Raw genomic sequence first — 25,473 nt, 5'->3', positions numbered from 1 at the left:
GCAGGACTGGGAAAACACTAGTTGAGTATTTCTCTGCTAGACCCATATTAAATTTGGTTTCCTGGGAGTCACACAAAATAGATGGCCAGTGGGGTCATCAAGTGTTCCAACAGTGTTAATAAAGAGAACAAGAGGACACCATGACTTTAATCTTAAAAGATGCAAATGGCCTAAAGATGCAAAGGAAAAATTGACGCACCAGTATCTAGTAAGGAATTTGTGGACACTCCCTGGCTGGGGGCGGAGCCGGGAGTAACGGGAAGTGCCTCTGCATCCTGCTCAGAAAGGTTTACTTTCGCTTTGGCTCCGCTGTTTGCAGAGCGAGACGAGGAAGAAGGACGTCGATTGAGCTCTGCGGGCGCTTTGAGGTAAGAAAATGATTTACTGCAAATGATTTACGAGTGGGCTCGTCTCTACCGCATCGTCATAGCATCGTTTTCTCTCTCTCTCTTGTAAACAAAAAATCAGCCCCGACTAGATTATCTGGATTTCCGTTACCTTAGTATTTACGTCTGGATCTGTTTTGGGACTCAAATCCCTTTTTGCTTCCCACCTTCCTGCATCTTTCTTCCCTCTGAATAAACACTCACCACTCACCCGCTCTTTAACCTTGGCGATCAATATTCTGTCATATCTTCACTGCTTCTTGGGGCTTTTTGCTTTATTACAGCCAGCGATTTCCTTTGCCACTAAGAATTTCCCTTCCTGCAATATTGAGAAAATGGTTGGTAGGTCTGATCTCTCCCCTCCCGTTTTATTTTCTAAATGTAGCGTGTGTGGACAACTCTGCCTAGAAGCCTGGTAATCTCATCCTAAAACTTTGCGCCCTTATTCCAGAGCCTGAGGATGTTGGTTCCACCAACGGGCACTCTGCATGTGCTCAGAGGTGCATTCTGTGGTGGTGCTGCTGCAGTGAAGAGATGTTTTGGGACTGTGATGTAGTCGGGTGAGACTTAAGAACTTCAGAAGTTCTTCAGGGGCCTCTTCTTCCTCTCCTGGGCTTGTGGATGTTTTTTCCCATGGTACAACCAGAGTTAGACATCTGTGCCCTGCAGTGGGTGGGGGGAAAGTTGCAGAGTGGCCCTACCATTAGGCAGAGTGAGGCAGCACCTCAGGCAGCTAGATTTGTGTGCTATAGAAAGACAGCAAGTTGTTAGCTTTAAAAAAAATGGCCAGGGAGAGACGGCAGCTACACCAATTTCTGCTTATCCGGTTTTCTCCTTTGGGTGCCATAGTACCTTGCCTGGGCAATAGCACATCTTGACTAAGGGTGGGGAGTGTTTGTTGCAGCTCCACCCAGGAACCCAAACACTTTTGACCAGCTCTTCTATGGAACAGTTAATTCTGTCATTGATCTCAAGGGTGACTCAGTAATCATGAGGTGTGTCTGTGGTTTTGCATTATGGAGTAGTGATTTGCACTGTTCCGTAGCTGATCCCAAGCCCTACACTTCCTCGTGCAGTGGAAATTAGAAGGCGTTTCCCAACACTGATTGTAAACCAGTGTAATGCTAGTAGGGGAAACAATTGGCCCCTCCAGGGAGCAGGCAAGAAATCTCAATAAACACAGAATCTCACGGTAACCCCTTGAGGTCCTTTAACCTTCCCTCTAGACTCGCAGTCACGTGTTTAAGGAGAGGTAAATGAGAACGTGGGTGGTGCTTTGGTCTAAACCACAGAGCCTAGGGCACTGATGGGCAACCTTTTGAGCTTGGTGTGTCAAAATTCACCAAAAAACCAAGCATAACTCGGGTGGTGTGTCACTTCGAGAAAAAAACCATAATTTCACGATATTTATAGTTTAAATAACAAAAAGGTATAATTGTAATATATAACTGTATTTCATAAACCAAAAACTAATTATTTAACCTAACCTAACCAAAAAACCCTTATTTATCACAAAGTGCCCAGAGTTGTTGAGCTTTTTGGGGGGAGCTGCTGACCAAAGTTTGGGAGTTTTGGGGGGGGGTTGCTTTGCTTTGGGGGGGGGTTGAGAACAGAAATAAATGACGAATAATACCTTCTCTGGAACTAACACGCAGCACCGACATAGTCTGCCAAAGTGCCAAAAAACCCAGCACAGAACAGGTTAAAAAACAAACGCTGTTACACCCAATCATTGTCTGCCAAAGCGCCAGAAAAAACAGCACAGAAAGGGTTAAAAACCAATCTCTGGCTACCAGCAACACCAACAAAAAAGGATCCGGGTTTTAACAGCAGACAAGCTGTACCGTGAGGAGGAGCGAGAGAACAAATGGGAAAAACAACAACAGCGCGAATGGGCCGATGGGGCGTGTGCCAGCAGTGAGGGCTCTGCGTGTCACAGGTTCGCCATCACTGGCCTAGGGCTTGCCAATCAGAAGGGGGCAGTTCGAATCCTTGTGACGGGGTGAGCTCCTGTTGCTCGGTCCCAGCTCCTGCCAACCTAGCAGTTCGAAAGCATTTCAAAGTGCAAGTAGATAAATAGGTACCACTCCAGCGGGAAGGTAAACGGCATTTCCGTGTGCTGCTCTGGTTTCGCCAGAAGCGGCTTAGTCGTGCTGGCCACATGACCCGGAAAAATTGTCTGCGGACAAACGCCGGCTCCCACGGCCAGTAAAGTGAGATGAGCGCAGCAACCCCAGAGTTGTTCGCGACTGGACTTAACTGTCAGGGGTCCTTTACCTTTAAATGAGAACTGAGGTGCAAATTGCATAAAATGTGGCCTGCAATCTGTAAGTGAAATTGGCCATAAAATGTTATAGTGTGTGGAATGCTGATCCTGGCTAGCTGGTTGGAACTGAATCCTTTTACAGGATTGCTAGCCACCCAAGTTTTGATTGAGTGGAAGGGGAGAGTCCTTCCCCCAAGCATTCTCTCCTCTAAAAAGCTTGGTGTTTTGAACTTCTGCAAAACTTGAGCTTCCCTTGCATCTGAAGAAACTTTCCTTTTGAGCACAGAGGGTCCCATTTTGGCTACATAAAGTTCAGAGTCTTGAGAAACAAGATTAGTGTTAGGACAGATGACGATAGAGTTTGCAAGAATCAACAATAGTGCTTATTCCCAATTAATGAATTCACAAGAAAAGCCTTTCCTTATTTGTGTACCACTAAAGAGCTAAACATTTTTACCATTTTCCCCCAGAATTGTATACAGCATTCTCTTTCACCCAACAGCATTATAATGTTTTAAGTTTCCGTACAATTTTTGAGCAATACCAGGTATTTTCTGCTGCTACAGTATAAAAATGGCCATATCCTATATAATAAAGTCCCTGTGTCTCTGCGTCCAGTCCCTGTGTCCCTGGGTTTGCGCCACTGCGCATGTGCCCCACGGACACAGGGACTGGACGCACACAGAGCTCAATCCCCGCGCACTCCCTGTCCCCGCGCATTCACTCGCGCCCTTGAGCCCGGGGGGGGGGAATGCGGTTCTCCCTCCCTCAATGGCTTCCCCTCCAAACCGCCGTTCCACGCCTCGCCTCCCGACTAACGGCGCGAGGGGAAGAGGGAAAGGGACCGCGAGGGATTGTGACGCGAGCGCGCGATGGAGCGCGTGCGTTCGCGTCCCCGCCGCCGCCGTTCCCCACCCCATCACCGCATCCCAACCCCTCCCCCACCCGGCGTGAGGTGAGCTCTGCTCCGGGTGGGTTGGGAAAGGCGGGAGGGCATGTGTGCGCACGGCAGGAGATGCGACGATGTCGGGGGAAGCACAATGGACACAGCCCCCCCCCAGCGACCAGCAGCAAGACGACGAGGAGGAGCCAGGTCTGGCTCCCGCAGCTGCCATGGCCCCGGAGCCCAATGCCACCATCTTGGTCCGCCGACACCTCCTCCTGACAACCCTCCCTGGCCCTCTCTGCGCTCGACCGCGGGGCACGACAGGAGAGCGAGTTTGTCTTTTACAGCCCTTTTCTCCCAGCCTGTGACGCTTAAGGAAAAGCGGAGAAAGAGGCAGAGTGTGCGCGGGGCGGAGGAAGAGGGGGGAGGGTATTGCGAGCGGAGCGGGCGGTGCAATCGCGAGTCTGAGTGTCCCCGTCCCCCCGAAAAGCCCATGAGGGGCCTCTTTCCCTGCACGGACTCACCCAAACCAGGACTCTCCTGGGCTGCCACCGGCGCTGCTCCTCCGGCGCTGCTCCGCCTCCCGTTCTAGCACCCGTTAATTTAACGGGCTTCACGATACTAGTTGAAATAATAAGAGGGTCCCCTTCGCTCACTTGAACTCTTTCCATCTTTAGTTCCTTGGGATAAACACTCAACTCCCACACACACTTTAACCTTGGTGACCTGTATTCTAACATATCTACACTGCTTATTAATCATTTTTTCTTAATTACACCCACTTACTTGAGCTCTCTGTCGCTTTAGCCAAAAACTAATCTTTGTTTTCTACAGTTGCGGTGAATTGTTGGGAAAACAATTCTTCCACAAAGATCATCACCGCCATCTGTCATGATGATCTGTGGCCTTGTCACAAAGTCCGAGGAACCTGGTAAGTTACCTGCTTATAGTTATTCAGCTAAGCAGGTGCAAAACGGCAAGAAGTCTAAATTGCCAATATACAGCTTTCTAGTTTAGGGTATGTGATGGTGTAGGTTCAGTTATCCTAAATAACTGACCGGCCTGGTAGTGGGAGCCAAGATGACTGGAGAGGGTTTCTCCAAAGTGTACACAGGGCCAGACATTGAGCCTTCCTTGTTCTCTCCTAGCCCCAGTGCCCTTGAAGAGCATCTCTGTGGATGTGGTGGTCCGAGGCTTTGTGGCTGACGTGGTGTCTGAGCTCCGCTACCACAATGAGGAGAAGACTCCAGTGGAGGTTGTGTTTGTCTTCCCTCTGGATGACGAAGCTGCCGTATACGCCTTTGAGGGCCTGATTGGTGGGACGCGGATTGAGGCCCAGATCCGAGAGAAGAAACAGGTATGGAAGGTCTGAGGAGAATCAGGGCCTTTGGCATTGGGTAGCCAGTTTGAGAAGGGAGGCAGAGGCTTCCCTAGATAGGGCTCTGTGCCTACAAGCAGGATTTGTGCCAAGAAGCTCACATGTTGTGCTTAAAAGAAAGAGTGCCTAACAAGATCCAGTTTTTGTAGTGGGGACCCTGGCTTCCTGGCCTCTTCTGCTGCAGCTTGGTTGTGATTTTAACCTATTGTACTAATTCTGAAGTCACATTGTAGATACTACAGTGCATATAATTTACTTTCACAAGGTAAAGTTGCCAAAGCATGGAAGCTTTTGGTCGACAGCTGTTTTTAAAATGGGAATGCTTTTTTGGGACCACACCTGCTTGTGTCCTTGCCTTCCTCACCCCTGATGTTGTTCTCTTCTCCATCACCCAATCCAGGCAGAGCAGGAATATGAGGATGCCTTGGCTGAAGGCCGGCAGGCTTTCCTGCTTGAAAGAGAAGCAAACACCAGTGACATTTTCACCTGCAGCCTGGGTAACCTCCCTCCCGATGGGGAGGCCACGTTGAAGCTCTCCTACGTCCAGGCCTTGGCTCCAGAGCCTGACGGTGCCATCCGCTTTGTCCTGCCTGCTGTCCTCAACCCCCGCTATGCACCTCAGGGTAAGCACCTGAACCCCCAAACATACCGACTAGCCCCACATACAAGCCTCTTGCAATGCTGCTTTGTTTTCCCTAAGCTCTGTGGATTTATAACATTTTGTGTTCCTTTGTATGCAACCCATATAAAGATGAGACGAGTTATTTTTTACTCCCATCCTACCAAATTACCCAGCAAAGACCTTTGAATTGGGTTCTGCCTTCTTATTGGCTGACGCAAACAAAATGATGACAGAAACATGCTAGATTTCTCTTTCCTGTTGTAAAGACCCATGAATGTATTTTCTTACAATTACTTGTTTCTTGGTTTGTAGAAGTCATCATATATTTTAACTCTGTGTGTTTTAGAAGCTGCATGATTTCAGTGTTTTAAGTTGTTTTACCAGGTCTTTGACCATATAGTAAAATTGGTACTTCATCCCCAGCTGGGCTCTCATCGGTCAACCTTTCTCTTTCATGTACAAGCCTCTTAAAATAATAATAATGAATAAATAAATAAATAAATAAATAAATAAATAAATGGGGAAGAACATTCAGATTGGCTGCCGGAAATTATACAGTACACTCTCTGGATACTGAATCTTCATTCTGCTGCTGAATCTTCATTCTTTGGCTACTAAGCCAAAGTGTAGTGCCACTCTTAACCCACTTCCTCCCTTGTGTGCTATAGCAGCACATTGTGTAATGGTAGCTAATGTAGTTTTCCCACCTTATTCCTCATGAGAACTTGTCCACTGTGTTCCATCACTCTCGCTCTCTCACCTGCAGGCTCAGAAGGGGGCAATGTCACCAAGAGCATACCACGAGTGCCCAAGGGGAAGCTTCCTTACACCCTCGGCCTCAGTGCCACACTGGAGTCGTCTTATGGCATCAACCGTGTGGAGTCCAAATGCACCCTTGAGCCCTTGCGCTACAGGGCAGAAGACCGTACGATTGCCCAGGTACACTAGTGAACGGAACAGCTTCTGAAAAGGGATGCGTTTGTTCCCTTTCATTCTCCATTAGAAATTTTTACACAAAATCTGTGGTTAGGTCTAATGGCTGACATAGATGTGCCATTGTACATACGTGGCCTCGCATGGCTGGTTTTCTTTTGTAAACTAATAACAGGAAAGGGAAGAGTAAACTGGATTGGGGCCATGGCTTGGGAAAGGGAGCATTTGACTCTTGCAACCACTACAAGCCCTGTTTGGAATCTCCCTCCCCATGCTTGCAGTTTGTGAGATGGGAGCTGTGGGCAGGGGGCAATTCTGACTGAGACCACCATATGGCAGGAAACAGTGTTGTTTTGTTTGTCTGAATATGACTTTCCTTCAGCACCACTGGCTCTTTCTTTGGCCTTGCGTGGCTGCTTTTATTTTTAAACAATGTCTGGTGTGGCCTTAAATCAGGCACCCCAAACTTTGACCCTCCAGATGTTTTGGACTACAGTTTGGGGATGCCTGCCTTAAATCCTGAATGAGCCCATGATGAACCTATAATCTGAATATATATACTATAAGTGCACCTTTTAATAATATAAGTCACTGGCTGCCAGTGAGCCCCCGAGCCTAATTCAAAGTCTCAGTATTGGCATACAAAGTTATTCCCAGCTTTGGACCCATGTACCTAAAATAGCATCTTGCCCAGTATGGACTACCTCAGGCGCTGCTGTCGGCCCTGTTGATGATGTCATCACTGAGTACTGCCTGGTTGGCCCTGACCCATGACAAAGTGTTTGGGGTGGTGGTTCCCCATTTATGGAATGTGCTCTCTGCTGAGGTGCATCAAGTCTTCCTTGCGATTAACCTTTAGGGTTGCTTGCTACAGGGATATATAACTGGTTTTAGATGCTGTTAATGCTTTAAAGTGTTTTTTTATTTTTCTAATTGCATTGTTGCTCATTTCATGACAAGCCCAACTCAGTAGGTCTGGCCACTTTTCTTTAAGCAGAAATCCCCACCCACCGTTACTGTGTCCTGGGGTGATAACCTCAGTGGATGCAAGTGTTAACTTGCTATATGCATAAGCAAACTTCACTGCAGTGTAACCAAGGGATGGAACACAAGCATTACAGTGCAAATAGAAGGAGGAGAGAAGGCCTGATCCTTGAGTGCATTCCTGTGGCTTAAGAACACAAGCTGAAGGCATCTTCCCCCGCAACCCATGTTGCAAGCTTTGGAAGTGGACTGGGAACTGCAGTTTGGTGCCCATTTTGTGCGCTTTTGCCTGGCTGGACTGTGCCCTTGAACTGTGATGGATACATCTATGTTTTGTATATTTTTTATTTTTATTTTCCAAATATATATACTGATCAATCAAAAATGCAAAATACAAAAATAATAACCATACAAAGAAAACAATACACCCGTGTGACTTCCCTCCCTCAATACTCACCATTCCTTAATCTTTGAGTTCTTATTAACATTGTGTCTTTGCTGTCTCATCCTTAATATTCTTAATATATCACTTTTTTCTAGTTCTACTTTACAAACTTAATCTTACTTACTTAAGTTTGTGATGGATACATCTTTGTGCACACATACCTGCATATATATTGTGAGATCCCTAGCTTTGGTGTCTAATGTACAAAGAGAAGTTGACAATGGCTGCCTTGGTCACTTTTGAGTCTGCAACTCACATGTTGTCTCCCAAACTTTAATAATAATAATAATAATAATAATAATAATAATAATAATAATTTATTATTTATACCCCACCCATCTGGCTGGGTTTCCCCAGCCACTCTGGGCGGCTTCCAACAGAAAAATGAAATAAAATAATCTATTAAACATTAAAAGCCTTCCTAAACAGGGCTGCCTTCAGATGTCTTCTAAAAATCTGGTAGCTGTTTTTCTCTTTGACATCTGATGGGAGGGCGTTCCACAGGGCGGGCACCACCACCAAGAAGGCGCTCTGCCTTGAAGGAATACATCCTTCTGTATTCCCCACTTCCTCACAAGTTGGTCTTCCTCTTTAGTCTAGGGGGTTCTGGCCTTCACTGTCGACCTGAAGAGCCAAACTCACCACAAACAACAAGTCCCAGCACTCCCCTTAGGATGGGAAAGTTTTCTTTTTTTTACTCTGAATGGTCCGTTTGAAACCAACATTGAGAGGAAGATTTGAAAGGAAAGGAAACAAGACCTTTCCCTGCACGAGTAAAAGCAGGCAGCTGTCTCTACCGAATACTTATTCCACCATCTGTTCTTTAATCGATTATTGTAACCTCAGTGATCTCTCATGACACACTATTTTAGAATTAAAGATCTCGATCCGTAACAATATTTTAAAATGTGTTGCATACATAAAATATATGTGGGAGCTCTTTAGAAGTGGGTGGTTTAAACTCTGCCCAGCATTCAAACTCTGCTTCTCTTTGCAACCCCAAAGGTCTCCTTGGCTGAAGGGCACCAATTTGACAGAGATGTGGAGCTGCTGATATATTACGAGGATGTACACAAACCCAGTGCCCTCCTAGAGGCTGGGAAGCCTGGGGCTGCCCCAGGTGAGCAAAGCTTACAGCAACGGAGGACATGGGGGCAGAAACTCAAAAGAGTGCTGAGAGGTGAAAGGACAGGATGTGAGTCATAATATTAATTATCAGCTATGGGAGAATTTGTGGAAAGTAAATATGAATTTTGCGGCATGTTAAGCATTAAAAGAAATATGATGAAAATGACCCATAGATGGTACTTAACACCTGCCAAACCAGGTGTGAGAAATTTCATAAAGAATGGAGTAAATTTGTAGATTATGCTAAGGATAATTATAAAGGAATGAAAACACTAGCGGTTATGAGATAAATCCTAAATCTGTGATTGTAAGTTAAATTGGATAATATGCGAGAAGATTGAATTAATTTACCTGCTGGAGGGAGGAGGGAAGTCAAAGCTGGGAAAAGCTATTTGTTGTATATTTGTTAATAATTTATGACATAAACTATAAAAATCTACAAAAATTAATAAATATGTATAGGTCAAGCGGGGGGGGGGGATAAACACCTGCCAAACCAGTGAAAATGTTTAAAAAAGAAAAAGGCAAATGTTGGAAATGCAGTAAAGTAGAGGGATATTTTTTCCACATGTGGTGGTCCTGTAAAGTAATCAGGGAATTCTGGGAAGTAATTTCCAATGAATTAAATAAGGTATTATTTCCCCAGCCACTCTGGGCGGCTTCCAACAGAAAAATATAATACAATAATTTATTAAACATTAAAAGCCTCCCTAAACAGGGCTGCCTTCAGGTATCCAAAAAAACCTTCCTAAAAAAGCCTGAAACATTCCTCTTGGGAATGGTAACAACAGAAGTCCCTAAAAAACAAAACAATTTATTGCAATATGCCACCACTGCAGCTAGAATCTTATTGTCACAAAGGCGGAGAACGAGGGAACTGGGGAAGAGTGGCAGATTAAAATGCTTGCATATGCTGAATTTGCAGGTATAACGAATAGGATAAGAGAAAAGGATGATAAATAGTATAAGAAGGACTGGAAAATGTTTATTGAATATTTTAAGAACCAGTATAAAGAAGTAAATAACCTTGCAGGTCTTGAGTAAATCCAGCAGAATAGGAGCTGATAGAAATTAACAGAGGAAGAAATTTGAAGATTAAAAATAAACCAGGAGAAGGGTAGAAGGGGGAGTTACTAGGTATTTAGTTGTATGTTGTGGTTGGTATGAAAGTTGTATAATTTGTGGGTGGAGGGAAGGGGACATGGGATGTGTGTGTTTTTGTTTCTGTATTAAAAATGCAAATAAAAATTATACTAAGAAAGAAAGGATATTACCAAATGCCTATTGGATCTACTGTTTTCCAATGAAACACAGCCTCGCTGATGGGGGACCCAGCTCTTCTGCTTACTCTGTACCCCAGCATCCCTGCCCCAAAGCCAAGCCAGAAGGCAACTGGAGAATTCCTCTTCCTACTGGATCGCTCTGGCAGCATGGAGTGCAACACCGAGTATAGCTCTGATTCACCTGATTCACCTATGCGCATTCAGAGCGCCAAGGTACCCACATGTTTGGATGCATAGGGAGGGACGGTGCTGTGCTTTGGAGAAGGCAGGGTAATGGAAGCCTGGAGGTGGATGGATCCTTGTGGGAAGGCCTGTATTCATAGAATTATAAAGTTGGCATTTGACAGTGTCTCCTGGGATTTAATGTTTAAAATTTTGGAATTCATGAGTTGTGGAGACACTCATATAACTGAAAACTATAAATAAGGATTATATATATTATATATATAAAAGAATTGGAGAGTTGGCAGGGACCCTGAGGGTCATCTAGTCCAACCCTTTGCAAAGGGTAGGTTGGGATATCCATGGTAGCTTCATCTTTTGTTTTTTATTTTAGGAGACCCTGATTCTCCTGCTGAAGAGTCTCCCTCTGGGATGTTACTTCAACATCTATGGCTTTGGATCCACCTATGACTCATTCTACCCGTGAGTGTACTGTCACAGACCTTTTACTTTCTGACTTCTCTACCTGTTTATATGTTTGGCACTGGTAAAGAATAAAACAGGGTGTTAGATACACTCCTTGATCTTCTGAGGTCAATGAGAATGATTATTCATATTTGTGTGTGTGTGTGTGTGTGTGTGTGTGTGTGTGTGTGCGCGCGCGCGCGCGCCAAGAGATTTAACCAAGGAATTGAAAAAAATTCTCCCAACCATAAGGGATGTTTTCGCAAGCTGCTTTCTAAACTTTATCTGCAAAGCAGCATATCCTGGACCCCTAGAAATTCTGTCCTCCTCTCTGGCTACCTCAAATCTTCCTCTTCCCCATGTGTGCCTTCCAAGTCCTGCTGTTTCTCTTCCTCCTTGTTAGCTGCAGAGTAAACATATCTTTTCTCTGTCCTTGGTAAGGCCTAGCGCAGTCTGGGTACTGACTGATGAGAGGAGGGGTATCCACCTGAGTGGGTGAGTTTTAGGGGAGCAATTAAACAGCTGGTTCTGGTGGAAACGTGGAGTGTTGTGGGAAGTTTACAAAACATCCTGATGGGGAACTGGCTGAGCTTGGGAGGAAAATAGGTCCTTTGCCTCCTTGACTCTCTGAAACTCTCTACAGGCAGAGTGTAGAATACACCCAGGAGACCATGTCCAAGTCCCTCCAACGGGTGAAGGAGCTGCAAGCCGATCTGGGGGGTACAGAGATTCTGCAGCCGCTGCAGGCCATTTACAACCAGCCATGCCGAGAAGGGTATCCTCGCCAGGTATCGAGTTCTGTAGTTATTGGCATTGTTCTCCTGTATTCAGGGCTGGCCTGGGAATAGGGTTACTGCAATGAGCTTTCTTTTGCCTGATCTCAGGAGTTTCCTTTATGGCAGGGGTGAGGAACCCTCAACCGAAGCATCTCATTCCACCCAGCATGTGCCACAATTTGGCTCCCAAGGCCATTTCAGCCCCAATATCATCCCCGTCTGCCCCGTATCTGACATCATATAAGATGTAGTGACATAGAAGCTACCAGGAGCCCGATTGTTCCATAGCAAGCAGAGTTTCCTTGCAGCTGATTGGCACCGATGTTGTGCCCTACTGGGGTGTCAGCTGCACTATGGAGGGGGTCGCTGTTAGTGAGGCTGGTTTTCCCTGTTTACAAGGGGACTAGGATAGGTTCTGATACCTCTCTGTCCTCCCTCCCTCCCTCTCTAGCTCTTTGTGTTCACGGATGGAGAGGTGTTTAATACAGATGAGGTCATTGCTGAAGTTCGACGTCACAGCAGCTCCCACAGGTAAGGCAAGGGAGAGGGAAACCAGCTTCTTGCAGCTCTCTGCACCTGGCCTAGGTTCACCTCCTCTTTCCCTGACAGGTGCTTCTCCTTTGGCATTGGTGAAGGGGCCTCCACAGCCCTCATCAAAGGCATTGCCCGTGCGGCCGGAGGCAGTGCTGAATTCATCACAGGCAAGGAGCGCATGCAGGCCAAGGTGAGGCTCAGGAGCTCCGCATTCCTCTTCCGCTGGTCCTTACCAATCTCTTTTGAGCTGTAGGGACACTGCTAGATCCCTCCCTGCCATCAGAGCATGGAATCCCAGATCCCTCCTCACCAAAATAGCACATCTGCTTACTTCTGCAAAGCATCCATGAAGCCCAAATTCGTAAGTTGTCATAAGGGCTGCATCCTTGGATTGATCATTTGCCCAGCCTTCTACTCTCCTCCTAGACTGCATGTCTGAAACCTTACACAGCTAGCAGTGCCCAGCGGCATTACAGCTGGAGTTTCTTTATGAGACATTTAGAAAACAGATTGTGCAAAAGCAACATAGGTTGCCTCCAGATTCCTTTTCGGTTGAACATTCCTTCTGCTTTGTTAATGGGGAGGTTCATGCTTTCCAGTGTGTTTTCCTGTTGTTCTCCTTATTGCAAGAAGTCCGATCATTTGAGGAGGAAGTGGGTTTGTTACACAAATCACCCACAATTGTGCTACCTGAATCTGCCAGTATGCTGTTGAATCTACCCACAGAATGGCAAGTCTAGAAGGGCCTAGTTGTTTCTATGCAAAGGGGTTGTTGTAGCTTAGTGGTTTCCTTTGCAAGGTACAATACTTTGTTTCAAAGATGGTTAATAACTACCTTAGCACTTTCAATCTGTCACTGGACAGAGTAATTATTTCAAGGATGGCCATTGTTTTCCCCTACCCATAATAACAACAATAATTTTATTATTTATATTCCGCCCATCACATAGATTGTCTGTGGGCAGAGAAGGTTCAATTTCTTAAGTTTAACTGAAAGCTACTGAAAGCAACCTGTTCCCTCTAACAAATAAGCCCTATGGTGAGCCTGCTCAGAGAGCCAGAAACTCCGTCTGCCCACCCAGACAGAAAGCCCCTAATCTCTAAACCCAGGTCCCTGTCTAACCCACAGGCAATCCCTGCCTGAGCAATTTCTGACAGTCCTTGCCCTGTTAATTGTCAGTTTCAAATTTAAATCCCACTCTTTCTCTCTCCCAATTGGCTGATCTACTCCCCAACTCCGACTGGTCGTTGGGTCACAAGTAGACCCAAGGCCTGTCCATCGCACCATCTCAATGCCATAGTTTCTGCTGGAATAAAGAAATTGGTTTCTCATAGCATCTCTCGTCTCCTTATCCATTCCAATCTTTTTTAGTGCCCCCTATGTGGCAGGGTCATTGCGTTGCTCAGAGTCGGTCCAGTGGGCTTCTAATCTATGTTCAGTGGCTTGTGGGGAAATCATGGCATCTTCATCAGTCCCTCTCCTGACTTCTTTGCAAGCATTGCTCACACAGTTTCAAAACAATCTCACATAGAAACTTTATTCTATTTTTAATCGACAGTTGAACAGGAACTTTGATATTCTCTTAATGTCATTGCAAAATTCTTGCTTTCCCGTAGGCCCTGCAGTCTTTGAAGAAGGCCCTGCAGCCAGCAGTGACCAGGATCTCTCTGAGCTGGGACTTGCCTCCTGGTCTGAAGGCTGAGCTTGTGGGGTCAGGCCCACAGGTCATCTTCCAGGGGCAGCGCTGCCTCATTTATGCCCAGATCCGTGGGCAGAACCAGGCAAGTAACCACCACCAAGACCTTAACTACTGAATAATGCCTCTCCTAGCCTAAATACCAAAACTTGACTTTATTTGTGGCTTTTGATGTCAGAATGTATTGTTCCGAAGGCTTCTTGCCCTTTTCCAATTCTGATGCTTTCTCTTCTGCTAAAGTCTTCAGGCTCCACAGAAGGGACTGTTGTTCTTCAGTACCTGTTCCAAGACCAGACATTCAAAGAAACGATGAAGTTCTCACTTAGTTCTCAGGAGACTGACAGGTAGGACTTCTCGTATTGTATTGCCTCTGCCCTCCACCCCATAGCTTTTGACAAACAATGTGCTTTCTGTAATTCCAGGCTGATTTGGAAAGCTCTCATCTTACTATTTGTTTGCTTGTTTAATTTAATCTATATAAAAAAAGCAACCCTCCAAGCAGTTTACAAAAGATAAAACAAGAAGACCTAGAAAATTTCACAGCCCTACTTTCAAACATACTCAAGTTTTAAAAATCAGCTAGTGCAGAATTCACCAGGGCAAGACAATTTGAGCATATTACACTGATTCTGGTCTGACTGCACTGGCTACCAATTTACTTTCCATGCCTAATTCAAAGTGCTGATTTTGACCTATAAAGCCTTAAACAGCTCAGGACCACAATACCTCAAGGACCACCTCTTTCCATATGAAGCGGTCTGGACTCTGAGATTATCTTCTGACACCCTTTTTTATGTGCCTCCTCCATGAGAGGTCCAGAAGGTTGCAACACGAAAACAGACCTTTTCTTCTGTGGCCCCCAGTTTGTGGAATGCTCTCCTGATTCACAAGCGAGTTGGCCATCCAAATCCAGTCTTCCCTGTCCATTGGCAAAGCTGGGTTATAGAATATATTAAAGGGTTTACAGCATGCCAAGTAGTCCCACGGTTTCTCTCCCTGCTCCCTGTTTTCCCTCTCTGCAGGCTCCCTGTTCACCGTCTGGCGGCTCAGGCCCTCCTGCAGGAACTGGAGGGGGTTGGGGAGAAGGAAAAGGAAAAGCAACGTCTGGCACTGGAGACGAGCCTGAGTTCAGGGGTAGTGTGTTCGCAGACCGCCTATGTGGGAATTAACACAGAGCTGGGCACGCCACTTCAAGGGCCCCTCACCCGCCGAGATGTTCCCCATCCATGTGAGTTCAAGGAGATGTACTGTGTGATAGCCCCGGTCACTAAGGGAGAGTTTGGTCAAATGCCCTCACATCTATTTAGTGCCATCTAGCAGAACTTGTCCAGATGACCAGGATTTGATTGCGCCTTCAGGGAGCTCATTTCAAATACTGTGATCAGTTTCAAATCAGTTCCCTTTCAAGTCATCAGTAGTTTGGCATTTTGCATGCAAAATGATCATCGTTATTATCATTATTTATCAGCTGCTTTTCTCCAAACATGAAACTCACAGCAACTTTAAAAAACAAGAACAATACAGCTAAAAATTCACATCCAACTCGTAACACACACCTCACTAAAATTAAGATCCATTGGCCTCAATGAATAAGAATGTTTTTTCTCTGGCACCTACAAACAGCTAGTGATAGTGTATGTTATGCCTCCCTGGGGAGAGCATTCAATAAATGAGGGAGGCCACCACTGAAAAGGCCACCACTCTTCATACCTCCCTTAGATGTTTGAGTAAAGCAGGGATGGAGGACCACTGAGGGTCTTATTTTTTAAGTTTTAACAAGACGAAATAGCAGATGGTGCCTTTCCCTTCTTCCTTCTTTCACTTCTCACTGTACTCAAACCTTGTTTTAAACTGCAGCTTCCTCCCCTTCATGCTACTCAAACCTCTGCCATTGTTTAAAATAACATAGTTTTTATCCATCCCTGCTTTACTCAAACCTCTGGTGTTATTTAGAACCACTTTCCCCCTGTTAGTATTCATGCCTTCTCTCCCCTGTGCCATAGCCACTGGTGTTGCTTATCCTGTCTTCTCCTTTGCTCCCCTACCCCACCCTGACTCCATGCAAATCCAGGATTGTGATGAGGCACTGAAAATTCTCTAATGGGGACTGCATGATGACAGCCTTACATTTTAATGCATATAGTAAGATGTGGATGTTCAAGAGATGGAGAAGTGTGCTCCTAGGCCAAAGTAAAGATAGGAGTTGTTGTTTAGTCATGTCCGACTCTTTGTGACCCCATGGACCAGAGCACGCCAGGCACTCCTGTCTTCCACTGCCTCCTGCAGTTTGGTCAGACTCACGTTGGTGGCTTCGAGAACACTGTCCAACCATCTCATCCTCTGTTGTCCCCTTCTCATTGTGCCCTCCATCTTTCCCAACATCAGGGTCTTTTCCAGGGAGTCTTCTCTTCACGATCTGTGTTTCCAGTGAGCACTCAGGGCTGATTTCCTTCAGAATGGATAGGTTTGATCTTCTTGCAGTCCATGGGACTCTCAAGAGTCTCCTCCAGCACCAAAATTCAAAAGCATCAATTCTTCAGCGATCAGCCTTCTTTATGGTCCAGCTCTCACTTCCATACATCACTACTGGGAAAACCATAGCTTTAACTATACGAACCTTTGTCGGCAAGGTGATGTCTCTGCTTTTTAAGATGCTGTCTAGGTTTGTCATTGCTTTTCTCCCAAGAAGCAGGCGTCTTTTAATTTTGTGACTGCTGTAACCATCTGATAGGAGTAGATAGACAACAAATCTTTTGTTGTGAAGTCTGGACAATTCTTTTGGAACTGTAAGAGAGGTGGGCTTTCATTGCAGTTGCTGTCAAGGTCTAGACATCCCTGAGCTCGTTGGAGGACACAAATAAACTTGCTATATCCTGGAAGGCAGCAACCAAAAAAAAATCACATGAACTATGTCTTTTCTCTTCCTGCTAGATCTATTGCCCTTTTCAGCACCTGGTGGACCTGCTGTGATGCAAGGAATGAGCATGAATCGAAGCAGACGATCAGCACCAGCACCTATGGCTATGATGTGCAGTATGCCAGTTCCTCCCATGGCTTACTCTGCAGATTGCTTCTATGAGTCTGCATGTGTGGGATCTGTTTGCAGTCCGTCCTCAGGTAATGGATGCAGTGCAGATACTGGAAACAGTGGAAACTGGAAACATATGTTGAACTAATAGACAAGCTACATTAGGGTTGCCATACGTCTGGAATTTCCTGAACATTGCTGGGATTCAGCCGTCGAAATCAGTATCTGGACAGGAATCGCTTGAAAGTCGGTCAACACATATTGGAAGTGTCAATGTTGGTGAATTTTCTTAAATGCAGGACGAGGGCTTCTCTGCCAGGTGGTGATAAGGTGTCCAGTTAGGAGGGAGAGTCAGTGCTCATCCACACTTCTGCTTGCCCCGTGCCTGGAAAACATGAGTCTGAGTGGTTTTCTGTTTGTCCTGTGCTTTCTACAAAGGCCCTGCCTTTGCCTGCCACTTTTCCCTGGGAAACCCACTCTCTAGTGGTAAATCGGAACAAACAGCAATCCATGAAAGACTCAGTTTCCATTTGTTCTGATTCAGTACTAAACCATGGGTTTCCCCAGAGGAAAGCAGCAAGGAGAACAAGGTGTAGATGAGCTCTCAGAAACAATATGCCTATTGTCCTATGTACACTAATGGAAAGGAGTGCACTTGTCCTGCCAATGCAATGAAGGAATCCATGCTTTTCTCAGCAACCTTGAGTTAGGAGCCTTCTCTACACGCTGTGGGGCTGCCTTTTGTACAGGAGCCGAGAAGCTTCAGCTGGTGCAGAATACCTCCTCCCATCTTTTGATAGAAACTGGATATAACAAGAACATAATATACTGCAACTGTACTTGTTCCTGCAAGCATGCAAGCCCAAGTAGTCAACCCATCAAGCCCTTAGAATATATGAACTACACTTCTGTGTCAGATGAAAGGTCCAGCATTCTGCTTCCAGCCAGAGAGTTTCACAAAACATGCAAACAGGGTACCAAGTGTAATGGAGCTCCCTTGTTCTTTATTCCTCAGTGTCAGCTGTTCAAGGGAGATTGCATTCAGCTGTCTCACTTGGAAACTAGCTGCCTTAAAGTTGATCATATTTTTAATGGCTCTTTTGCAGTGGAAGTTGAGCCCACCCCCAAGAAAAAGGAATCTCCTTTCTTGAACCTGGTATCTCTGCAGAATGCTGATGGCTCCTGGCCACTTGATTCTGACCTGGCCAGCATCCTAGGCCTGAGTGAGGCTGAGATCTCAAGCAAATCACCTGCCCAGGTAGGTTTTGTGGCAGAACCAGTGGCATATACTGGGAGCAGAGTGGCAACAGCAATCTGACTGGATGCCTGTGGATATAAAGGGCCACTCATTATTTTGGGGCACATAACAAGGGAATGTGGTAGCACTAACCATAATTTTCTGCCACACATACATACATACATACATACATACATACATACAAACAAACATAAATACATACATACGAAGCCATAGGGTTTAGATTGCCAAGCAAAAGCCCCTCTGTAGAGATCATGTAGAATGAGATACAGGAGAGGCTTATTTCTCATCTTGTAAGAAAGGTTGGAGAAACTGCCTTAACTATGGCTTCCTCCATAGAAATGATGTTTGAATGAGCAGTAAGGTAAACTCTGGTTTTCAAACCTGCTTCAAACCATGGCTTCATATCCTTGGCTGTCACTAAATTGTAACCATAGTTCCAACATGGCGGTTGGAGGATGGATGGCGGCTAACAGATTGAGGTTGAATCCTGAAAAGACAAAAGTACTGTTCGTGGGGAATAGGAGGTGGGCAGGTGTGGAGGATTCCCTGGTTCTGAATGGGGTAACTGTGCCCCTGAAGGACCAGGTGCGCAGCCTGGGAGTCATTTTGGACTCACAGCTGTCCATGGAGGCGCAGGTCAATTCTGTGTCCAGGGCAGCTGTCTATCAGCTCCATCTGGTACGCAGGCTGAGACCCTACTTGCCTGCAGACTGTCTACTGGTGCATGCTCTAGTTATCTCCCGCTTGGACTACTGCAATGCGCTCTACGTGGGGCTACCTTTGAAGGTGACTCGGAAACTACAACTAATCCAGAATGCAGCAGCTAGACTGGTGACTGGGAGCAGCCGCCGAGACCACATAACACCGGTCTTGAAAGATCTACATTGGCTCTCAGTACGTTTCCGAGCACAATTCAAAGTGTTGGTGCTGACCTTTAAAGCCCTAAATGTCCTCGGTCCCTGTGGAATGCCCTCCCACTAGAGGTCAAAGAGAACAACAATTACCAGACCTTTAGAAGTCATCTCAAGGCAGCCCTGTTTAGGGAAGCTTTTAATGTGTGATAGATTTTTGTATTTTAATGTTTGATGGATTTCTGTATTTTAGAATTTCTGTTTTGTTGGAAGCCGCCCAGAGTGGCTGGGGGAACCCGGCCAGATGGGCGGGGTATAAATAATAAATTATTATTATTATTATTATTATTATTATTATTATTATTATTATTATTCCTGAAGGAGCGTCTCCACCTCCATCATTCTGCCCGGACACTGAGGTCCAGCACCGAGGGCCTTCTGGCGGTTCCCTCGTTGCGAGAAGCCAAGTTGCAGGGAACTAGGCAGAGGGCCTTCTCGGTGGTGGCGCCTGCCCTGTGGAACGCCCTCCCAACAGATGTCAAAGAGGAAAACAACTACCAGACTTTTAGAAGACATCTGAAGGCAGCCCTGTTCAGGGAGGCTTTTAATGTTTAATAGATTACTGTGTTTTATTTTTCTGTTGGAAGCCGCCCAGAGTGGCTGCGGAATCCCAGCCAGATGGGCGGGGTATAAATAATAAATTATTATTATTATTATTATTATTATTATTATTATTATTTTATTATTATTATTATAACAACATGTCACACTCAACCATGGTTTTATTTTGCTTAAGAATTGCCATGCCTGTGCAGGACCAGTGAGTGACCAGGGTCCAATGTTTTTCTCCTTTGACTCCTGATTCCCGCTACCAGGTGGCCCCGAACGCATGGGCGACAGTGCTGGCCATCCTATGGCTCCATGTCAATGCCATGGAACAGAAGGATGAGTGGGAGTTACTGGAAGCTAAAGCTCTCAGCTGGCTCCATGCAACCACAGGTGAGTTGTTGTGAGCAGCTGGATGCGAGCGGGCTTAGGATGGTGTGAGGAAGAATGATGGAGAGGCTGAAGCTTGAAGATGAGACAGAACTTCTGTTCCCCAGTCCAACCAATGCTTCATTTAAACTTTTATTTGATGTGCAGGGCTATTTCATCCCTACTTGGGTCCAGCCCGATCCTCTTTCCTGTGAATTTAGCATCCACACTAGAAGGAAAAAATCCTGCCCCACCACTAGAGCTCCAGTCTGGGCATCACAGCTTGCTACTCCCTAGCTCCCGCCATAGATATTTTCTCCAAACAAATGCTAATGCAGAAGGCAGTGGTCCCACTATCATGGCACACACTCTTCATCTCGATGTCCCCATTTTTCCATCACGGGGAGGGCATAGAATGGAGAGAAATGAGCAACCCTGTTGGAAAGCTACTTGTGCACAGGCTGCAGTGTGATGAGCGGCACTGATAGATCCTAGCTAACTCTGCTTATTTGTTTTGTCTGCAGGGCCTCAGCTGGCTGAGTGTGTAAAGGCCGGCAATGCAATGCTTGGAAGCGGCGTGAGCCCGGACGTTTTTGAAATCTGAGTTTCTCTCTGCAACCTTGTGCCTTTTAAACTGAAGTTTCTGCTTCACTCTTCTTCTTTCCCCCCTCCTAGTGTACCCAGCTATATTCCCATCAATCCCAAGCTGTGTGCTTGCTTCTGATGCTGCCATAGCCTCGCTGCGAAAAGCGCTGGAGTTTCCTTCCCTCTTGAGCTGCCTTACATTAATTTAATTAATTAATCAATCAATCAAAGGTTTTGTGTGCCTTAAGAAGGGGAGAGGGCCAAGTACACAGCAGAGGAGAGGGTTGGATGTGTTGAGAATGAATGTTGTATAGGTGGGTGCTGAAAGTCTTTCATTGTGGAAGCGACAATTCTCTTCAACATGTAAGTGGGAATGTGAGAGTTCCTGGAGAGGAAATTGTGGCTGCTGCGCTCCTCCTCCTGCTGCTGCACTGTTATGAGTTCCGATTTGGCTTAGTGTGTTGTCCAGGCCCAAGCTCAAAGTTTCTCTTCCTCAAAGAAACCACGAGCTATTAAACTGAGATCACTTAGATTAACAGCTTGCGGTTGGTCTAGGGCCGTGTTTGAACAACCCACTGAGCTAAACCATGGCTTAATTCACAGCAGCATGTTTGAATGACCTGCTAAGCCCAAACCATTGCTTAGCCCACAGCAGCAGGACAGAGCAGCAGCCGCCATCACCCCAGAAATCCTCATGGCCAGCCATAGTTTGACTTAGTGTTACATGTGAACCAGCTCAGTCAGTTTCCAAGCCCAATTAAAGTGCTGTCATTAACCATTAAAGCCCCAAATGGATTTGGGCCAGGTTAACTGAAGGACTGTCTTCTGTAGCTCTATGTGCCTAGTCCTTAGGGTCATCAGAGAACCCTTTCTCCATGTTACCCCACCTAATGAGGCAAGACAGATGATGGCCAGTACAGAGAGAGCCTTTTCAGTGGTGATGCGCTAATTATGAAATGTCCTCCAAGGGACTTGCTTACCATGCGCATTATGGTCTTTTTGACACCTATAACGTTTTATGCTGGTTTTCATATTACATTGCACTGATACAGAGTTTTGAGTTTTTGATCTGCATTTTGTAACCTTTCAATTTTAAGTTTGCAAATTGGGGAAAGGGTAATTGCCCAGTGATGCAGGTATTCCTATGTTCCATCTCTGCTGTCAACAGACAAAGTTTTCAATGAGGGGAAAGGAACTGATTGAAAGTATTTGCAAGCAATTGGCAAATCCTGTAGTGTGATTTATAGATAAGCAGATACTTTGTATCTTTTCAGCTCAGTGGAGCTGTTTTGCAGAATGGTGCTGGTTTGTAGCTGTAGCATGACCCCTGTCTATAAATTGAGATGGATTCAGACAGAGCAAAGTCTCGCCATCAACCTGTGATGGTCTTATGTTCTAATTTTACTCTTACCAAGGAATGGAACTGGGTCATATTGGAAGGTATAACTTCCTCTTATGCTTTTCGTCAAGCAAACTCTGTCCGCACAGAGACCACCAAATTGATCAGGCTGGAAGAAATTGTATGCCAAGCAGGCAAGCATTGCTTGGACCACCAGATGGCACTCTGTGCCTGGAGAACACGGGGATCACAAGTATATTAAGATAGAAAGATGTAGCTGTTAGAGAGTGTCCTGAGCATGAACAGGAATACTTTGCATAACCAACTGTTGAGATACCAGAACTTAAGAGGAAAACAAGCCCAACCATTTGTGCATACAGCCAGCCTGGTCCAGTACTCAGCAGGTTGAATGGGAAGTTTATGTGTTAGCTTTCCTTGCACCCCATTCTTCGCACCCTTCTCCAAGTTCCTTAAGATCTATATATTCTATATCCCCTTGTGTTCCCTCTTCTATTCCTCCACAATTAGCCTCTGCTAACCGAACAACTGTGAAGGCAACCAGAATGGGATTTCTACCAGAAACTCCTACTGCAGTTGGGTGCCACATTTCACGGGCAGTTCCTCCACACAGCTGATAGGAGGCAAACTTTGCCAAAGCTCACTTAAGCTGGTCAAAGGACTTTGAGTTTGGGAGATCAAATAAAATGCCTGACCCGAGGACAAGATAATTTCAGTAACTTGTGAGCCCACTTAATGTAGTTGTACCCTAAGGTGGTTAAATGCAGAAGAAGGCAGTCCCCCTGTACCTTTTATAGAGGGTAGGAGAGGGAATTTCAGCAAATGTAGCTTGTCATGCCAGCAACTCCTGCTTAAATCCCCTCTTCTACACAACTCTTATAAGGTGTGGGAATTCTGTTCTCTGCTGTATGCAGCCAACCTATTAGGGTGGCCACTTGTACCTCTCCAGAAAAGTGGAAATGCATAAGTAATAAAAGGAAAATATTTGCATAAAATTGGCACATGATGATTTATAAAGAAGGCAGATTTATAAATAATTACTATAATTCAAATAGAAATACAGATGGCTGACCAGGTGACCCAGTTTCTGCTACTCAGGAGCTAATTGTTGATTGGCAACTTCAAGATCCCAACATGGTTTGTGTATCTTTACACCAGACTTTGACCAGGCACCCTTTCCAATAGAGGACAGTCCTAGCTGTTCATCTGAGCTGTTCAGTGTCAAAGGCTGAGTAATTTTCCTTGGCTTTATTTATGGCTCATGGCTGAAAGGCACAGGGCAAAACTGGAGTTGGGCATTCCTCAAGTACACACGCCTGGATTTTTTTATTAGTGAGGATGCCTCGTGAAAATCCTAAGCTGCCCAGTGGTTTCTTCAGTTCTGCATTCTGGTGGACTTCCTTCAGCAGTCTTCAGTCCAGCTTTAACCACAACATACATATTGTATGGTATTTTTTTAACTATACAGTGGTGCCTCGCTTAACGAATGCCCTGCTTAACGAAATTTCCGCTTAACGAAAGGATTTTTCGAGCGGAGGTTGCCTCGCTAGACGAATGCGTTTTACGAAAAATTTGTCTAGTGAATCACTGTTTCCTATAGGAATGCATTGAAATTCAATTAATGCGTTCCTATGGCCAAAAAAAGTAAAAAAAAAAATCAGTGCATTCCTATGGGATTCGCTAGATGAATTTTTCACTATAAGAAAAGACCCGTGGAACGAATTAATTTCGTCTAGCGAGGCACCACTGTATATTTATAGGGTGATGTTGTTGACTTTGGTATCGAGAAACACAGTAAAGCTGTCTTGCGCTGAATCAGACCATTGGTCCGTCTAGCTCAGTCTTAGCTACACTCCTGGTGTCTCTCCTGGGTTTCAGACAGGATTCTCCTACCTCTCCCTGGAGATGCTGGGGATTGAATTTGGGACCTTCTGCATGCAAAGCAGATGGTCTACCATTGAGCTACAGCCTCTCCCCCACCAGACTGCAGCCCTGTAGCAGATCTCAGCACACCAGTTGAAGGCTGAAGGCCTACCCAAAGCTCTTCACATGAAGTGACCGCTTTGCTAGTTCCTAGAGGGGCCAATGAGTTTTTTTGCAGAGGGATGTTACATAGCAGTTTAGAGAATTGCTGGGAAGACTCTGGTGCCTCTTGTCTTAAATACCAAGAGTTACCTGCTCCAAATGTATTCAATAATGCCCCCCCCCAGACTTCAGCCACCCCAGTTTTCAAGGCCTGCGCCTCAAGTCTCGCCCAGTTCCATGGGACCTCTTTCCAAGTGAGTGTGACCCAACTTGCAGCCTAATCACTGGGGAACAATTTTTTTTCATTTTCTGTTGTATGAGATTTTTCAACTGTTCTTATATGTTCTTTCAGTGCTGATTTCAAGTCTGAAATCGATTTTCGTGTACATGCTATAATTATCTTTCAATTTCTGACTTTTGCTGATATGTCATATTTACACTGGGGATAAGTGGACACTGACACGTTGATCTACCCTAACCACATGGTAATTATTGTTTTGAAAACTTAATTTTTCTAGTTTTATAATGTTATAAGAATTTTAAGGTCAGATATATATATATATATATATATATATATATATATATATATATATATATATATAAAATAAATGTTCATAAATGTACCAAGCAAACACGTACATAAATATATAAATCACATGTCTCACAGGAAGACAGTCCTGAAACCATTTTAACTCCCAAACTGACCAAATATTTCTCTCAGAGGGAGGGGGTGAGGGAACCTTCCCATTGTCTCAGGAATTAAGTAATTGCCATCTCAAAGGAATGGCCAGACTACCAGAAAAGGCGATTAGATAAGGCATTATAAGATAACCTGGCAGACAGGAAAACAACATTCAAATTTCTGTTGTAGACCGCCTTTTCTGTGATGTAGGTATGATGTTTGGGGGGGGCGGTCTTGGGCTACACGCCTTCTGTGCTGTATGTATGATGTTTCCGGGATTGGTCTGGAGTTTGAGGGTGGGCAATTTGAAAATTCTACATAAGGGCAGGCACACCTTGGTTCTGGGTCGTCCTCCTCTCTCCTGCGTGTAAGGGGAGCACCCTGTTGCAACAGCTTTAATAAAGATCAGGCTTACTAGCTGCTTTGCTTCTCAATATTCTCTGGTTGGCCTCTGTTATTCTCTCCTACCGATGGAGAACCTACATCCACTTCCTTGTCAGTTGAACCAGCTGGTCCTTGTTCTGTCTGTGACCCTGAGAAACCATTGCTCTTTTTATTTGCTGTTTTCAAAAATAGGTTTTCCCCTCTCAAACAAACAAAAAAGACAAGTTTGTCTACTTTTATAAAGCTGTGCGTAGACCAGGCCTGCAAGTCACATGAATCTGTTTGGCTCCTGGCCAGGCCACAGTATGCAGGTGGTGGACTTTGCCTTCAGTCTGAGGGGCAACAAGGTCGGTCATCACAGACATTGCTGGGGTCTCAAC

The 25,473-nt window shown here is 45.3% G+C and overlaps 1 protein-coding gene across 2 annotated transcripts; it reads left to right on the top strand.

The window, feature by feature from the left end:
* The first annotated feature begins 256 nt into the window (after window positions 1-256).
* On the top strand, window positions 257-25,143 carry LOC118094502 (von Willebrand factor A domain-containing protein 5A). Of its 2 annotated transcripts, none has more exons than XM_035135010.2 (18): window positions 257-368; window positions 4,373-4,469; window positions 4,687-4,895; window positions 5,317-5,539; window positions 6,305-6,477; window positions 8,906-9,020; window positions 10,343-10,524; window positions 10,868-10,956; window positions 11,582-11,726; window positions 12,166-12,245; window positions 12,324-12,438; window positions 13,866-14,030; window positions 14,186-14,289; window positions 14,968-15,173; window positions 16,877-17,062; window positions 18,080-18,231; window positions 19,961-20,084; window positions 20,585-25,143. In XM_035135010.2, exons 2-18 carry the CDS (start codon window positions 4,430-4,432, stop codon window positions 20,662-20,664), a joined length of 2,388 nt encoding a protein of 795 aa, XP_034990901.1. In that variant the 5' UTR covers window positions 257-368; window positions 4,373-4,429; the 3' UTR covers window positions 20,665-25,143. The 2 variants fall into 2 exon arrangements, with proteins under 2 accessions (XP_034990901.1, XP_034990900.1); XM_035135009.2 differs by having other exon boundaries at window positions 8,906-9,095.
* The last annotated feature ends 330 nt before the right edge of the window (window positions 25,144-25,473 follow it).

Source organism: Zootoca vivipara, chromosome 13 (genome assembly GCF_963506605.1).
Source record: "Zootoca vivipara chromosome 13, rZooViv1.1, whole genome shotgun sequence".
In the NCBI taxonomy this organism is placed as follows: domain Eukaryota; kingdom Metazoa; phylum Chordata; class Lepidosauria; order Squamata; family Lacertidae; genus Zootoca; species Zootoca vivipara.
The sequence above is the reverse complement of the archived record's forward strand: the minus strand, read 5'-3'. Positions and strand labels throughout refer to the sequence as shown.